This window comes from Eretmochelys imbricata, chromosome 2 (assembly GCF_965152235.1).
Source record: "Eretmochelys imbricata isolate rEreImb1 chromosome 2, rEreImb1.hap1, whole genome shotgun sequence".
Classification (NCBI taxonomy): Eukaryota; Metazoa; Chordata; order Testudines; family Cheloniidae; genus Eretmochelys; species Eretmochelys imbricata.
Genome location: NC_135573.1, coordinates 191,789,670 through 191,808,130, shown reverse-complemented (window position 1 = coordinate 191,808,130; position 18,461 = coordinate 191,789,670). Strand labels below are relative to the sequence as shown.

The following is an 18,461-nucleotide window of genomic DNA, read 5'->3' as shown; positions in this document are numbered from 1 at the left end:
GAGGGAAAATATTACAAATACATTTGCAAAAAGAAAAGGAGTACTTGTGGCACCTTAGAGACTAACAAATGTATTTGAGCATAAGCTTTTGTGAGCTACAGCTCATTCATTCATTCATATCTTGAATTAGCTCCCCGGACTCTGTGGATTCAGCTGAAGATAATGTATTTCTCATATAATTCCAATCAGTTGTTTGTCATTGTTATTATTAGTTTATAGTAGCACCCACAATTTGCTAAGAACTTCTCAGACATTCTGATAGGAGTGGTCCCTGCTCCAAGGAGCTCACAGTCAAAGGATAGAGGCAGACTAGCAGGCAGAAGTTAGGGGGAATGGGAAAGGAAACAATGAATAGGGATTTCTTTAAATTCAAGTCAGTTAGATGCACTGTAAACAGCTTGGCAAAAATGGAACTTTAAGGGGGAAAGAGGAACAAAGTAGAAGGCTTGCCAGTGATCTCATAGAGGTTGCATAGGGGCTTCATGGAAAAAGGCACTGAGGTGATTGTGTGAGAAGCTGACAGATGAGCAAACAAGGTTGAGAACATTAGTGGGATAGGGGTGGGGGCAGGACACACTGACAAGCTTGAATAAATAAGGAGGCGCAGAATTCTATGATGCCAAAGTGGATGGGGAGCCAGTGAGGGGAGTAACATCAAATCAGTAGGGATGAAGATGCATTCTGTCTGGTGTGACAAGGACCTGACAGAGCAACGTGGCTGTGGAAATCACTATAGAAGGACAGATGCTGTAGTTGGTGAGGAGGAGAAAACACCAGGAAAAGGAGGCAGGGCTGCACTGTATTTCCAGTGTGTTCAGAGTGCAGTATCACCTGCAAAATTGCTAATACTTGGGTTTTTTCATGGTTTTTTAAGGGTGCCCTTGTGGTTAAAGTTTGCCCTGCTGCCAAGACTTAGTGCCATGTACTCCCTTTGAGCTGCCGTGCCCACACAGGACTTCCACTGATTCGAGTGGGAATTCTGTCTAGTACTGAAAATAGAATGACTCTTAATGTCCCTTTTGTCTGCCCACCATATCATAGATTCCGTGAAGTCTCGCAACACTGATTTCATAAAAACAAAAACTACAAATATTTTATCAATATGGTGTAAAGGCTGATAGGCTATTAATCTTTGTTAGACATAACAAATGGTCAACTCCTGCTGTGTTTTTCCCTTTTTTTTTTTTTTTTTTTTCCAGGGCCCCCTGCTGAAAGGTCTGAGCATCTACCGTGAAATATTAAGTGACATCAGCTCCCATGGGAAATAAATGTACTTAACTTTGTGTCTTTGTTTAGGGTAACCCTGGATTGGACAATGACATAGTAGGGTTCAAAGGTTCAAAAGGAGAACAGGGAAGACAGGTAACTATTTAGAAATATGTGACTTTGTTTACAGTACATTGTTTTAAATACTAACCTACAATTCTTTAAAATATAGCTATTTACAGCAAATTAAAATTAATCCATTGATAACCAAGACTGTTAAAAATAGTATGACAATTCTATCGTTCCTAATTTTATACCACAAAATACATCTGAAATCAACAAGGTGACATTCAATAAAGACAAGTGCAAAATAGCATATTTAGGAAGGAAAAGTCAAATGCACCACTATAAAATAGGAAATAACTGGCTAGGTAATAGTACTGCTGAAAAGGGTCTGGGGTAATAGTGGATCATAAATTGAATATGAATCAACAATGTGATGCAATTGCAAAAAAGGCTAATATTCTGGAATGCATTTACAGGAGACTTGTATGTAAGACACCAGATGTAATTGTTCCTTTCTACTCGGCCTTGGTGGGGCCTCAGCTCAAGTACTGTGTCCAGTTCTAGGTACCACAATTTAAGAAAGATGTGAATGAATTGGAGAGAGTCCAGATGAGAGCAACCAAAATGATGAAAGGTTCCGAAAACCTGACCTGCAAGGAAAGGTTAAACAACCTGGGCATATTTAGTCTTGAGAAAAGAAGACTGAGGGAGGGAGGGACCTGATAACTCTTCATATAGGTTTACTTGTCCTGCCTCAGCACAGGGGGCTGGATTTGATGATCTCCTGAAGTCCCTTCCAGTCCTACATTCTATGGTTCTCTGATTCTATCCTTTATGGGTGATTTTTGCACTCAGTGGTCCAGCTTCAGAAGTGGTCTTACATTTTTTTAAAGAGATGAAAAATAACTAAGGTGTGGATGTATGATGATTAATCATACCTACTGTCATCTGTCACCACTTATTATTATTATTTTTTAAAACATTTATTTTAGTACATTAATGAACTTCCACAGAAAATCTTCCAAAGTGTGTGTGTAGAGCTATTTATGGGCCCAATACTACACAGCTCCTAGCCCCCCTGAACTTCCATTGATTTCACTGTAGAGCAGTTATGGAGCATCAGTACAAGACTTGGATTATCGGCATAGTACGCATGAGATCAATGTTGATACACAACAGAATGGTAACTGTAATGACAAACATGCAGCACTTTCCAGACAAATATAGTTTGAGGGCAACATCAGTGATTATTTTGATGTTACTACTTTATGAAATGTACTGTAACACAATGGCATTTCTTTGATGTTATTTGATAATGTTGCATAGATGAAGTCATGCACTTAAAATACTGTGTTTCTGTTCTTAATTCTGACAGATGGGTGAGTGGTTACAGATGTTGTGTGCCCAAGTGTTATGAAAAGAATTTTTTCCCATTGGTTTGCATGTCCACTGTTCGTGACTAGATGGCTTAATAATCTGGAAAAATATAAAAAGTTTGGAATTTGAGCGACAATTGAGATATAACATGAAATTAAATTTCTCATTTCCAGGGTGAAAGAGGACCAAAGGGCTCACCAGGGTCACCAGGCTCTCAGAGAACCACAGTAAGAACCCATATAGACAAGGAGACTAAATATGCAAAGGAAATACTTGATATTAATCCAAGGTAGAAAGAATGATCTCAGAGTCCATAAATTTAACCTTGATCGATCGCTCCGTCAGCCTCCATTCACTGCAGGAAGATGAGATGAATAAATCTCTGATAGACTGCCCTGAAAAAATTAACACTAGCAGTAGCCTCTGATTCCAGGCAAACTCTTTCCTCTTGAATAGGGCTACCCAACACAACTGACTGACTATCAGAGACAAAATAGCTTCCTCGTTTCTTTCAGATTTGGACCCTACTGCAATACTACCCAGTTTCTGTCCCCCAACTCTTGTTGGTGACTTCGCTTCTCTGCTGCTTTTTTCTCCTTCCAAAGAAAGAGAAATTCTGCAAAGATAGAGTATGCAAATTCTTTTCTTCTGGTGTGGCAATGTAGCAGGGTGACCAGGCTCCTGCCTCTGTCCCAGTCTACAAACTACTCAGAGATCCTTGTGCTGGTCCAACACCTTGTGCAGTTTATTTACAAATGGATTCATAATACATACAGCTCTTGTAACAAGAAGGGGAGCGCAATCTCTCTGCCTGCTTCCCCCTTTCCGCTTCCTTCCTGTGCCTATTTGTGGGCTCTGCCTAAGGGCTTAATTAGCCTTTCTGCCCTTCCCCACCCACAAATTAGGCACAGCTCTGCTTAATCAGCTCCATTCTGCCTTGCTTCATTGGAGCTACTGTGAACAGAGTGCTGACTCAGCCTTTCTTGCCTAGCGCTCTGTCATAGGCAGTTATCAATAAGAACAGACTAATGAGGTGGGAACCTTTCCTACTGCTTGATGGGAAATGTCTTTAAACTCTACAGCCAAAACCAATTTTATAAACACATCTGTTTTGCTAGGGCGGACAGGGCATGAATGTTTTAGTCCTCTTGGCACAGCAGGACTGAAGCGTGTGAGCAATGAGCAAAGTGATAGCAAAGTATATCCCGACACATCCATAATAACTTTCACTTTGCTCTCAATCACTGTTCTAACATGTACAGTAACTTGAGCATGTAGTAAAGCATTATGTGAATATCAAATTATCTGAAAAAAATTGACCTAGTTGCCACAACTTCTCTACTGTTAGTCATTTAATTGAGAGATAGAACTGGGATCTAACAAACATCTATCTTGTTTTGTCAGGGAGAAAAGGGTCGAAGAGGAACACCAGGTCCACAGGTAGGTTTCATTAATTTCCCATATCTACAGTAGGACTAACATGGGAGCTTTCCTGCCTTCTAAAATATTTGCAGAGTTGAATATTTATTTTAGATTTGTTATAGCATATAGGATAAAGGACAAATCCTGCTTGCCTTACTTATGCAATTAATCTCAGTGACTTCAGTAGTATTACTTGTGGGTCCTAGTTCAGCAATGCATATGCTGCACAAGTCCCATTGAAGAACTAGTCCCATTCATGAAAACTAGTAGCTGAAAGCCCATGCTGTTGCCTCGATGTAATCCATAAAGTCGTGTTTTTGTTTTTTTTTAAAAAGGCCAAAAATGGCTGAATTTATAAATTGAATGGTTTTAGAGTAGCAGCTGTGTTAGTCTGTATGCATCTGATGAAGTGGGCTGTAGCCCACAAAAGCTTATGCTCAAATAAATTTGTTAGTCTCTCAGGTGCCACAAGTACTCCTGTTCTTTTTATAAATTGAATGATAGACTGCCAATCCCAGTGATGATTGAACCTGGTGCTAGTATAATCAAAAGGAGCTTTCAGCCATGCCTGTAGTTGTTTTCATCTCTTCACACTGAGTATACAGACGTTCTAGGCTTCAGAGTAACACACGAGTGACAATCGTGGAATGTCATTGTACTGAGTAAGCATGTGCTGAGACTTTGCTGAATAGACTTGGACTACTGAATCTGGGCTTGAGTGTATGAGATGAGCAGGATCGGGCCCTCATACTATAACCAGCACCATAAAAATCCAAATTGTACAAAATATGGCACTGTAGAGCATTAATAGTGAAAGATTATGGATGCATAATAATTTATTTGAAGGACATTGTCAAGTCAAACTTGAATCTAAATGAGATCTTGTGACAAGAAGTTTTTACAAAACCTGAGAGCAAAAAAAAGTTTCTGTAACGTTCCATTGCAACAAAAATAATTATTTCCCTGCAGTGTTTTTCAGTTCAAACAGCACTGAGACACTAAAAGTGAAACTGAGATTTTTGTTGTCAAAGACAGAGAAATGAAAAACTGAAAATAAACCAGAATAAATATTTTCAGTTTTAATCATCTGAGATATTAGAAGTGTGTTTTGTTTCGAGAAGATTTTTAACCTGGTAACACTCCTTTACAAAATACTTTTTGCTCTTTAAACAAAGATAAAGATACATTATGTTGCACAGTACATAGTACTGGATTGCATTGTATAGGCACTGCCCCATGTTAGGTGTAGTATGGGATGGAATCCAGAAGACATGCACATTCTGCTTGCCTCTTTGAGGTCTATAGGGGTGCTAGTCTTACAAAGTTCTTGGGCTGAGGTGAGTGCAGAGTTGTAATTGTGATGTGCCCCTAAAGAGGGGTAAAACATGGGCAGGAGGCTCCTTGCACTCTCCCTCAATTATGCACAATTGTATGGAAAAGTATTGTCCAACTGCTAAACTGAAAAAACATGTCTCAAAAACCACGTTTCAGGCATTTTGTCTTATAACAGCTGCCTTGGTTATAAGCTCAGCCTGCTTTGTGGCAATAAATAAGCTTCACTTAATTTCTGGATTTTAAAAACAATTTTTTAAATCCATGCGTTGCAATGACCAGCTTTATTAAAAATATGGTAGGTTATGCTGATAGTCTGTGAAGCCACTATGCTAAGAAATGTAATTTGATCTAAATGCTGACTCTTTAGAGAAACATCTCTTAATGAAAAGAAAAGAGGTGTTCAAATGCCAAATAAATGGTATTAGAAATTGAAAATATCATACTGTTCTCCTGGCAGATCAGTCGCTGTTATGATCACTTGAGAAAATTGTTACAATACTGTCTCTTAATACAGGGGGAGGAAGGAGCTCCTGGCTCACAGGGCTTTCCAGGAAAACCAGGATTTCAAGGATCCCAGGTGAATATTAACATTCATCTAGGTCAGGGGTTCTCAAACTTCATTGCACTGTGACCCCCTTCTGACAACAAAAATTACTACACGACCCTAGGAGTGGGGACTGAAGCCTGAGCCCACACGAGCCCCACTGCTCGGGGCATGGGGGCCAATGCCAAAGCCTGGTGGGGCCAAAACTGAAGCCCAAGGGCTTCTGCCCTAGGCGGGAGGCCTGTAACCTGAGCCCCACCAGCCAGGGTTGAAGCCCTCAGGCTTTGGCTTTGACCCCGGGTGGTGGGATTTGGGCTTTGGCCCTGGACGATGGGGCTCAAGCTTTGGCCCCAGGCCCCAGCAAGTCTAATTCCAGCCCTGCTGACCCCATTAAAACAGGGTCGCAACCCACTTTGAGGTCCCGACCCACAGTTTGAGAACCGCTAATCTAGGTATTTTCGGGGAGAAGGAGGACTTGAAATACAAAGGAGAAATGAAATAGTCTATGTCCAAAAATCATAGGGTCCAGTGTCCATACTCACACAACGCTTAGTCCTGCCTTGAGTGCAGGGGACTGGACTAGATGACCTCTTAAGGTCCCTTCCAGTTCTATGATTCTATAAAGCTAACATGTGAGTGAATATATTGTTGGTGGCTGTGAAGCACCAGCAGCATTGGTTTGAGTTGGGCATAGCATGGTAAGGCAGGCACAGTGCAAACTTCCCTACACAGCTCTGGCTTTCCTGGCTTGCAATATCTCTGATGTTCCAGTACTGCCCTTCTGTTGAGCAAATAATGCCTCCTATCTAGATCTGGACTTCTGACCACAGTTTTCTGTGGCCCGGATTGGAAGCCTCTTCCTCATGTCGATGAGTAATCCAGTGAAATAGCTTGTGTAACCATAGGCGCTGACTCCGTGGGTGCTCCAGGGCTGGAGCACCCCGGAGAAAAATTGGTTGGTGCTCTGCACCCACCAGCAGCTCCCTGCCCCACCCCCTCGACTCTAGCTCACCTCCCCTTCCGTCTCCTCCGCGAGTGACGCCACGTGCTCACTTTTTCCCCCCAGCTCCCAGCACTTGCTCCACGAAACAGCTGTTTCACACAGCGAGCGCTGGGAGAGAGGGGAAATGCGGCGTGCTTGGGGAAGAAGCCAGGGCGGGGATTTGGGGAAGGGGTCCAGTAGGGGCAAGGAGGGGGCGGAGTTGGGGCGGGGACTTTGGGGAAGGGGTTGGAATGGGGGCGGAGAAAGGGTGGAGTTGGGGCGGGGCCAGGGAGGGGGGGCGAGAGCACCCACCGGCACCGGGGAACGTTGGTACCTATGTCTGTAACCAATGTGAGTAAGGGATTCACAATCTGGCCCTGTGTGATTTTAGACGTATGTTAGATCCCTGCATTGTAAATATGGATATAGATTCACTCTTGCAGGTACAAGGGCTGCAAATTGAAGAAACTGTATTGGGGATTTCCTTGAAGCTAACACCTGGGGAGGCAGCTGCACCAGAATGCCATCCCATGGGTGCAAATCCGCATCCTTCTCATCAAGTCTATCTCATCCCCTCCAAATTGCCCCATCTTCTGACTGCCAGATGCTGGGACTGGACATCAGGGGATGGATCACTTGATAATTGCCCTGTTCTGTTCATTCCCTTCGGGGCATCTGGTATTGGCCACTGTCAGAAGACAGAATAGTGGGCTGGATAGACCATTGGTCTGACCCAGCATGGCCGTTTTCTTATGTTCTTGCATGCACCTGGACCTCTTCAGCAGAAAGGGACTTAGGGGCAGCTGAACTCCTGTTCTTGGCTGACTGTCTGCTATGGGAACCCAGTGTCTGTAGCTGTGTGCTAGAACTCACTGATTATTTTTTCTTTACATTTTTAATCCATTGTATTTTTCTTTGGCGGGGGGACCTTTGCTGACATTTTAGTGGGGAGCTGTTGGGAGTTGGTGTAATTCTCCTCCTCTCCCCCCCCACCCCGGGGAGGATGGAGAATGCTTGTGTGGGTAAGAGCAGAATAATGGATCTTATCAAAAGTCAGCTGTGAGTTTAGGAGAAACCCTACTACCGCAGCCCCACAGGTGCAGAGGACCCCTTGGCAGCAGATCCTGGGCAATTCCACTGTGAAGGATCGCATGATATGGGGGCTGTTCCACAGCTCCAGAAAGACTCCCAGAGCACAGCAGGTCATTGCCATGGGGTAGGAGCTAGCTGGGAGCATGACCAGGGGATCCACAGTAATGCAGGTGATCCCAGGTCGTTCCTCCTCCTCACAGAGGGACGTTTATAAACTATTCCATCTTTAGCAGCCTCCCTTGAGGGTATCTTGCCAATCTATCTGGACAGGATTCCTCCCATCCTTCCCCCTACAGATCTCCCTAGTCCTTCCCAGCTTCCCCCCACCCCCACCTGCTCCCCCACACACACCTATTCAGCTGGAGAGTAGCTGTGCCCCTGAATCTTTGTTTTCCCATATGTAAAATGGGGAGAATATCTATCACACAGTGATGATATGGATGAATCAGGTGTTTTAGGAGTACTTTCAAGACATAAAGCCTATATAACGGGCTAAGTGGTATTTCATAAGACAGGGTATTTAATATTTCTGTTTGTAATATATGCATTTGTGTGTTAACTGGATTTTCTGTCCTATAACATACCTTCTAGGGACAAAGAGGAATTGTAGGTGTGAATGGAGAGAAAGGAAGTGAAGGAAGTAAAGGTCTTCAGGTAAAAATACTGTGTGAAGTTCACTCAGTGTTCTACTCACTGTGTGTGTAACCAGTGGGAGACTTCCATTTTTACTGCTGTTTTACTGCATTCTTTGTTTCAGAATTCCTGTGCAGTGTATCATGATGTTCTGTCAGAGAGAAATGTATTCGTAAGGGGCTAAAGGAATTTTAAACATCTCAGAGCAATGATAAACTGTTTTATATTATAAGAAAAAAATCTGCAATAGCTGTATAGCAATTTGTTTCTATTCTATCATGACCCACCAGTTTATTTAAGGGTACAGGAGAATGTGTGTGTGTGTGTGTGTGTGCATAAATATTGCAAAACATAGATTTAAAATGTTTTTAAGGTTGTAAAATGAACTACTCAAGAGTTAGAAAATAACAGAACTTTCGTTTTATGATAGTGTTTAATTAAATGACATACAACTATGAGACTTAGGAAGCTGTAACTGGTACCTTGACAGTCACAGAAACTGGACCATTGAGTCTGAACCATGGTACAGCCACTGAATCTGGACCTATCCACTAGATAATTTAACGAGAAAGCTATCCAAATCTTCTTCCTGTTCTCCATTTGGCAGACGGGGCAATTATCAGTTTGGTTTTTCTAGGCTGGGTTTTTCAAATGTTGAGGCAGGGGGAAATTCCCATTGAAATCAATGGGATGAGAGGTAGGCCAGTGTGGAGTACTTTTGAAATCTCACCTAACGTTTATATTTGCTTCGTTGCCATACTTTCCTTTCTCTTGGCAGCACTGTCTAAAAGAAATGTCTGATGATTCCATTGCTGCTTTGCTTTTTTGTATTTGGCAGTTTGCATCTTAACTGAGCAGCTATTATTTACCTGTTTCCAAAGTATTTACCGTCAATTTACCACGCAGAGAGGCTAGATTCCTAATTTCTTCCAGGATTTTCTTTATTTCTGACAAGTTGTCACCTTTATTGTGACTGGAGTCTCTGGAAAACCATTGCACTCAAACAGCTAGACACATCAAGTTTCAATAATGGAAGAAACTGTATTAGGGAGTTCCCTGAAGCTAACAATGGGTCTTCTCCAGATTCTCTCTTGTAAACTTCCTTAAAGCCATATATGTCGTTTGGGTATATTTGTGTTCGAAAGATGTGGCCACTGTGACAAAATAAAAAATTGTGACAAAATTCTGCTTCTGTTTTCAATGGGACAAAATTCTGCTTATGTCCCATTGAAATCAATATAATCCATACAAACCTGCTACAAAGCAGTGGAGATTGCATCCACTAAAGGCAGAATTAGGCCTTTCTGGTTTATATATGACTAATATAGAGACTGTGTGGATGAGAAGCCAGTAGTAACTTTGTCTGGATTTTTTTTTTAAATGAATGAAGAATAGGTTTTAAGTCGACAGTATAATCACTTTATAGACACGTCTCTATTTGTCTGGAATTGAGAAAACAATGTTTGATGGATACTGAAAAAATGTTCTGTACTAGTCAAACTAGTGAATGGCCTTCATCTTATACAAAGTTGCTGCCATCCTGGTAGGAAAATAAATGTTTGGTCTAGACTTGAAGCAATGAATCTAAGCGTTATTTGTGTTGACTGCTTTTGCTGCCTGCCAGATGTCTGCAGGAAAAGCACACGTGGCACAGCTGAGATTAGATTCTTGTCATTCTACATGAAGTGCTAATGAAGCAAAGTGATTTGTTTGGGGTTGTTTTTTTTTTCCCCCAAATTCTCACTAGGTATCATATGTTCATTTAATTTCAGGGTAAATGGGGAACTGCGGGTCCAAAAGGGAGTCCTGGCAGTCCTGGAATGAGAGGAAATAAAGTAGGTTTCATTCCTTTAACTACTTTTGTTGTTGTTTTAAAGTTAATTTGTTTGTTCCCACCTGAAGATCTTGCCTTTGAACCTGCTCCTGAAACAATCATTCAGGCAAAAGTCAATGGAAGTTGGGTTGTGGTTTTTTGTTTGTTTGTGTTTGAATAAGGACTACAGGTCTTTGACCTCAGTGGCAGCTCTATGCACAGTTCAAGGGCAGTGCATAATCATAAGTAAGGCTAGATTTCAGTCACGGGTATTTTTAGTAAAAGTCATAGACAGGTCACGGGTCACGAATTTTTGTTTACTGCCCGTGACCTGTCTATGACTTTTACTATATACTCCTAACTAAAACTTGGTCTGGGGGGGCCACAGGTGCTCTGGGGGATGAGCTCAGGGGGGCACAGATGCTGGGGCGGGGGGTGGCCCAGCTCCCGCATTGGTGCTGAGGGGGACACGGGCCGTGACGGCGGCACATGGCCCGGGACCTTCACTGGTGTTTTGTGGGAGAGGGTTGGCCAGGCTTCAGGCTCCCTACCCGGCTCTGACCGGCATGTCCCTGCAGCTCCAAGGGGGAGGGGCATCCAGGTGGGCTCCGTGCGCTGCTCCCACCACAAGTGCTGGCTCCACAGCTCCCATTGGCTGGGAACCGCAGCCAATGGGAGCTGCTGGGGCAGTGCCTGTGGGCACAGGCAGTGTGCGGAGCCCCCGGTCCCTCTGCCTAGAAGCTGCAGGGACATGCCAGTGCGAGCCAGGGAGCCCCCCGCCCCCACACTGAGGTAAGCGCCGCCCCGCACCGCAAACCTCTGCCCCAGCTCTGAGCCCCTTCCCACAAGCCAAGATGCTGCTGCTGGCTCAGGGGCTGCCTGGCTCGGGTAGCCCCTGAGCCAGCCACACGGTCTACTGCAGAAATCACAGTGGTCACGGAAAGTCGTGGTATCTGTGACTTCCATGACAGACATGCAGCCTTAATCCTAAGTAATTTAAGTGAGATTTACTGTTTATATTTATTAAACCTTTTGATTGTAGCTTCTCCAGTATTCTTAAAATCAGTTGGCTAGAAAGATTAATCAGGCTCTGTGGGTTTAAAAGATATTACTTACAAGTCTGAGATCGCATTAATTGCATTTAACAGGGAGAATATGGTGATCCTGGAGAGAGAGGACAGAGAGGGCCGCCAGGTCAACGGGGAATGCAGGTTTGTGTTTTATTCTCTCCATGTGCCGTGTGTGGCCAAAATCTAGTCCTTAATTTATAAATTGCCAATCCTGTCACTTCTCTCTGTCGTCCTGACATTTGGGTTGCTACACAAACACTTAGAATTAATATAGACATTAATAGCCGGAGTAAAGCACAGACAGGAAAAGCAGATGATTTAATAATAATTGTCTATTCACAGGGAGAAGATGGTGCTACGGGATATGGTGGACCAGGAAAGAAAGGAGCAAAGGTAAACATGAAAAAGGAAAAATAAATGGAAACTCTTAACTTGTTTTTACATTATTTTAGTGAGAGTGAAAACTGCAGGGGAAAAAAGTCCTTTCATTATCATCTCTGACTGTAAACCCTGCAAGCTGATCGAGACAGGCAGACTCCTGCACCTATTGATTTCGCAGAGGGGCTGCATAAAAATGCACCAGATGGATCACATTGCAAGATTAGGGCCATAATTTGTGATGTCATTGTGGGAGGGGGGATTGTTGTTTTTATTTGTCCATCAATTGCCCTGTGTACCTGTGGCAACATATAAACATTAGAAAATAAGTTATAAACTCTCTTAAAATTAGAGTAAAAGATAAAAATATAACCGTAGTAATAACCCTAATTATTTACTGGAGCATTATTTTAATGTTGTTGTGTTGTTGTAACAATATTTTAATGCTGTCCACACTCAGGAAGATATTGTTCCTGCCCTGAAGGGCTTCCAGTCTAAAAAGACAAGCAACACATGAAGAGTGCAGGAGAAGGATAGAATCAGATTTATACCCTTCTGTAGATACATTTTATATAGTTTAGATGCATTTTACGGTTAAATAAGTTCACATTTACATTTACTATCATTATTTAGAAAACCTCTTTTGAAATGAGAGAAAAAATTCTGCCGCACTAAAACTAATCAGAGAATAGTTCTAATTTACTCCAAAAAATGCTTCCAGTATTGATTCCCCTCTACTTTGAACTGTGAGGTCTAATATTTTGATATATCAAATCTTTCTGTCAGTCACAGGTGCCTGACAGCTTAGCCAGTGTCTGTTCACTGTACAGTTCCTGTCTGTATTTAGGAAAGACTAGTAAAGCTATCCTGGAGTATTTCATCTTTACATAGTCACTTCCTTTTAATTTATCAATGCAATTAGGAGCACATGAATAGCCCAGTAAAGTACAGTGCTGCTTTATATAAATTTTAAATGATATATGTCTGAGTATAATAAGGGAGAACAGAACGCTTTTCAAAAACTTTGTCTTTGTCCTGGTTAACTACTGCCAGACTCCCTGAACTTCTTCATCCATTTCTGTTAACCCTATTAATGCAAACCTCACCTTTTTAAACTCCTTCTGGCAAGCCCATCCCACTTTAGTAACATGCTGTCACACCCCTACTGTACCTCTTGCTTCCACCCCGCCTGCCCCAATACTTCATATGTTCTAAGGACTTAATCCAGAAAGGTGCTTCCATTGGGAATTTAGGGTAACCAGCACATTGCAGGATTGGGCTCTAAACTTCCTGGTCTGCAGATGTATTTTGGGTGCAATCCAACCCCCATTAAAATCAATGGCAGTCTTTTCATTGACTCTAACAGGAGTTGGATCTGGCCCTTTATGCATCAATTGTATCATTCAGCTTAAACTATAAGATTCTTGCATCGGGCTGTGCCGTCTTCTGCATTTTGTACAATCCATGTTAGCACCTCAAAAAATAATAGATAGCAATAATAATACTGTTTTCCAGCACATTGCTAGTTTCACTGTTTATTATTGAGTTGTGTCTGATTCTGAAAAGTCAAATATAGAAAAAACTGAGTAGAAATATCAATGTGGTGATAATTTTACCTTATTTACTGTAAATAACAGGGACAAGAAGGATTCACCGGAGATATTGGACTGAAGGTATTGTGCTTCACCTTTATGTTGTAGCTTTCTGATCAGCAGACTTGAGTCTCCGCTCCATTACACTACTTTTGCACCAACACAACTCTGCTGCAGTTAACAGTTATGTTGGCATAAAATCAAGATAACAGAGTGGAGACTTTAAGGATGGAAATAAGTTTCAGTGGTAGAATAAAAAAAACGTTCTTGATGTTTCATGGGAAGAAAGTCCTGATTTATATGTCAACAACTGAAATTCCTTATGATACTAAAGGGCTAAAAAAAAAATTCTTGTCTGATCACCTTATTGCTTGGAAATTTTTAACAGTTTTTTAATTTATCACTTTTTAATTATTGTGTGTCATTTCTGAGGTTGTTGGTGGAGTCAAATTTTACATTTAGAGATGTGCTGAAACAGCCTCTAAATATAGGAATAGCTATGTGTTGTGCCTGCCAGTTTAGGAGTATGTGTCCCGCTTCTTCCTGTGAGTAACGTGGAGCAGGTAGCCGATAGTGTCAGCAGTTACAAAGCACAGTTATCCAAACAAAGTGCCAGGAAGAAATCCCCAGATAATATCTTGCACAGCCTTAGATGCACTTTTGCGTTTTGTCTTGTAGTGTTGTATATGAATCTGTGTGTGATATACATAGTCTACTGAAGCTATGTGTATGAAAAATACACTATTAACTAGACTTTTGTGCTGTGCATTACATATGAAGTATGACATCAATGTGTTGCGTAAGTGATGGTGAAAATATGCTGGTGTGTACGTATAGACCAACTAAATTCATTGCCTCATCTCCTGAATTACACACAAATTACAGGTTGAAAAAATAATGTATAGTAGTACACGACTGATTATATTATCAAAATTACCCATTTTGGGGAGAAATTACCCATTTTGACACATTAAAAGGCTCCAGTTTTTTTTAAATGTCAGCCCTAAAAGCAAGTCTGACATGCTCATCCTTAACTATTAGCAATGCTTTACAATTGTAAAACCAAACACCCAAAAGTCATGTACTGCTGACACAGCTTCTTTGAGGGAGAATATATAAAACCAGGCCTACAGTTTCCCCATGTATTCTTTCTAACTAGTCACTTTAAGGTAAAAAGACAAGTTGTTTCTTCCATTCTTTTGTTTTCACTGCAGAATGTGTTTCTGTTGATATTTTATTTGCTCTAGAGTTGAATCAGGGTGAGGAAAGACTCTATGCCACCTTCTTACTCTTCTGATCAGTTGTACTTGAAAGTAACTAGGAGCAGGCTAAGAGCTACTCTAAAATCTCAATCCTGCTCCCGTTGACTTCAGTGGTGCCAGATTGTTTCATCCTCTGCTGCACTTACAGGAATAATTTCCTCAGACAGAGATCACCAGAACATGACCATAATCCACCTTACATCTAGTTCTCCCCTGACAAACACTCTATCCTGAGGGAAGTAGCTGATACATTGCCAGTTACTTCCACTTTATACCACCAGGGGATTCTCCTGCACTAGGGTTATCGTCCACCAGCCCTATTAGGTTTCAGAGTAGCAGCCGTGTTAGTCTGTATCCGCAAAAAGAACAGGAGTACTTGTGGCACCTTAGAGACTAACAAATTTATTTGAGCATAAGCTTTCGTGAGCTACAGCTCACTTCATTGGATGCATGCAGTGGAAAATACAGTAGGAAGGTAGATAGATATACACACAGAGAGAACATGAAACAATGGGTGCTATCATACACACTATAACGAGAGTGATCAGTTAAAGTGAGCTATTACCAGCAGGAGAGGGGGGAAAAAAAACCTTTTGTAGATAATCAAGATGGACCATTTCCAGTTTGGCCAATGTATGTGACAGAGGGGCATTGCTAGCGCATGATGGCATATATCACATTGGTAGATGTGCAGGTGAAAGAGCCTCTGATAGTGTGGCTGATGTGATTAGGTCCTATGATGGTGTCCCCTGAATAGATATGTGGATGCAGTTGGCAATGGGCTTTGTTGCAAGGATAGGTTCCTGGGTTAGTGTTTTTGTTGTGTGCCGTGTGGTTGCTGGTGAGTATTTGCTTCCGGTTGGGGGGCTGTCTGTAAGGAAGGACTGGCCTGTCTCCCAAGATTTGTGAGAGTGATGGATCATCCTTCAGGATAGGTTGTAGATCCCTGATGATGTGCTGAAGAGGTTTTAGTTGGGGGCTGAAAGTGACTGCTAGTGGCGTTCTACCAATGTGATATATGCCATCATGTGCCAACAGTGCCCCTCTGCCATGTACATTGGCCAAACCAGACAGTCTCTACGTAAAAGAATAAATGGACACAAATCAGATGTCAAGAATTATAACATTGAAGTATTCTCCGACTGGTTTTTGAATGTCCCTGGTCACTCGATTACAGACCTAAAAGTCGCAATATTACAACAACAAAAAATCAAAAAAACACTCCAACGACAGACTGCTGAATTGGAATTAATTTGCAAACTGGACACCATTAAATTAGGCTTGAATAAAGACTGGGAGTGGATGTGTTATTGCACAAAGTAAAACTATTTCCCCATGTTTATTTTCCCCCCCTACTGTTCTTCACACGTTCTTGTCAACTGCTAGAAATGGCCCACCTTGATTATCACTACAAAAGGTGTGTTTTTTTTTTCCCCCTCTTCCCCCACCCCCTCCTGCTGGTCACCTTAACTGATCACTCTCGTTATAGTGTGTATGATAACACCCATTGTTTCATGTTCTCTCTGTGTGTGTATATAAATATCTACTGTATTTTCCACTGCATGCATCCGATGAAGTGGGTTTTAGCCCACGAAAGCGTATGCTCAAATAAATTTGTTAGTCTCTAAGGTGCCACAAGTACTCCTATTCTTTTTGCAGCCCTATTAGGATAGCTCTCCAGCTAGTAGGCTCTCTTTTGAGCTGCTCAAAGTAGCCAGGAGAGGGCTGAGTGCCTGGTGCTGGGAGTCTAAATATAGTAAGGAGATACTTGGTCTACACCAATAATCTTGCACAACTGGGAATTAACACAGTAAAATATTCAGCATGGTATGTTGTACTTTATAAACTTTCTCACAGGTAGATGCCAACCTGGCACAAAGAGCATTTTGATATCTTCTTTTTAGTTTTAGCAGTGCAAAATAGAGTTTCAGGGGAAGTACCAATGAAAAATAATGTTAAAGATAAAGTTCTTACATCTCCTCTATGACTCTTATACAGTAAAAATATGCAATATGGATCAGTTGCTTCATTTAATTAAAATTTAACTAAAATAAAGACAGTATTGGGCGAACATCCAATTAAGTTATAGAAGGGCCTGAGCTGAAAAATTCAAAACAGGATCTCAAGTTTTGGTTCAGCCCATAGTAGAGATACAGACCAGCTGTGAAATTTTGGATCCTTATCTGGGTTTGGATTGTGAACTTGTCTCCTCAAAGTTCAGACATGTTTCAGATTCAGACTTTTAGTTTGGGTCAATCTCTAAAAATCAATATATTTCCAAAGCAAATAAGTTAGAGGCAAATCAGCCCTTGCTTTTCTGCAGGCACAGAGGCTTTGACCACAACCAGACCAATAAGGTTTCACTGCACAGGGGCTATGATAGGATATGGGGAATGTGTGCAGAGGTCTGCATCCCAATACTGAGAAGTCCCTAATAAGTTCTTAAGCAGCATTTTTCTTTCTTTGCCTATCTGTACATTTCTGTTATTGATGGAAATATTTTTTAAATCAGTTTATGTATGTACAGAGAAATTGACATTTACATATAAAAATCTAATCCTTCCAAGTTATGGAGCTAGTATTTGGGGTGGAAGGTAGGGCAGGGGTTGGGTGTGGAAGGTCAGTGTTTAGGACCATTATATGTTAACAAAAATAATCAGCGGTAGAGTGTTAGCATGCTAAATAGACTAGCACTTCACATGGAAAGAATAAGAACTTAAATATTCCCCACTGACTCAGCAAAATGTGCATTTTCTGAAAGAATCATTTGGGGGGTGGGGGTGAGACACCACACACAACACTACTTGTATATATTTTTGTATATACCTATTTCATATCAGTCTTTGTGCTCTTAAAAGCGAGATGTATGAATGGAAGAATAAACAGCAAGAACCATTTCTTGAGTTATTCACATTTTTGTTTTACTGAATAGCCATTTTCAGTTTTGCTGTATCCAATTAATTAGGGTGAAATTGGAGAAAAGGGAGTTCCAGGAGAACTTGGACCAAAAGGAATCAGAGGAAAAATGGCAAGTACCCTTTTATGAATATTGATTTGTCTTGAGATTGGCTTGTTGTTAATGCAGAAATCACATGTCATTTTACCTGCCCAGGTGACAGAAATCTGTTTTAAATGGATATCTTTTAACCTGCTGAATGTATGTATATCACATCTATTGTAAGCACAATAGTCCAGATCCCGCACTCTGTTGCAGTTGCTTTGTACACCACTAGCACGTCTAAAACTGGTGTAGCTAGCTATGGAAGATCAACCTAGTGCAAGAGGTGGCCTCCAGTGGCCTATAGCTGGATACCATGTCTGTCTCTTCAGACCAGTGCAATGGGCCACTACCTTGAATGGTCCCTTACAATATATGCTAACTACTTATGCTGAACAATCTGTTCCACCTTGCCTTTTGCTGTGACACTGGGAGTACCTTTCCCAGACCTGAAGAAGAGCTCTGTGTGGCTTGAAAACTTGTCTCTCTCCAAGAGAAGTTGGTTCAATAAAAGATATTACCTCGCCCACCTTGTCTGTCTTTGGACCTAGAACTAGATAAGTTCATAGAGGATAGGTCCATCAATGGCTATTAGCGAGGATGGGCAGGAATGGTGTCCCTAGCCCCTATTTGCCAAAAACTGGGAATGGGTGACAGGATGAATCACTTGATGATTACCTGTTCTGTTCAT

At 41.6% G+C, this 18,461-nt stretch overlaps 1 protein-coding gene across 1 annotated transcript in view; it reads left to right on the top strand.

Moving 5' to 3' along the window:
* Positions 1–18,461, top strand: part of LOC144260614 (collagen alpha-6(VI) chain-like) — an 83,319-nt gene that overhangs the window by 35,592 nt on the left and 29,266 nt on the right. Inside the window, exons 18-27 of the mRNA XM_077809296.1 lie at positions 1,297–1,362; positions 2,823–2,876; positions 4,054–4,089; positions 5,921–5,983; positions 8,616–8,678; positions 10,430–10,492; positions 11,619–11,681; positions 11,883–11,933; positions 13,556–13,591; positions 17,738–17,800. Coding sequence (XP_077665422.1) covers positions 1,297–1,362; positions 2,823–2,876; positions 4,054–4,089; positions 5,921–5,983; positions 8,616–8,678; positions 10,430–10,492; positions 11,619–11,681; positions 11,883–11,933; positions 13,556–13,591; positions 17,738–17,800 — 558 coding nt within the window. The remainder of the gene's footprint in view (positions 1–1,296; positions 1,363–2,822; positions 2,877–4,053; positions 4,090–5,920; positions 5,984–8,615; positions 8,679–10,429; positions 10,493–11,618; positions 11,682–11,882; positions 11,934–13,555; positions 13,592–17,737; positions 17,801–18,461) is intronic.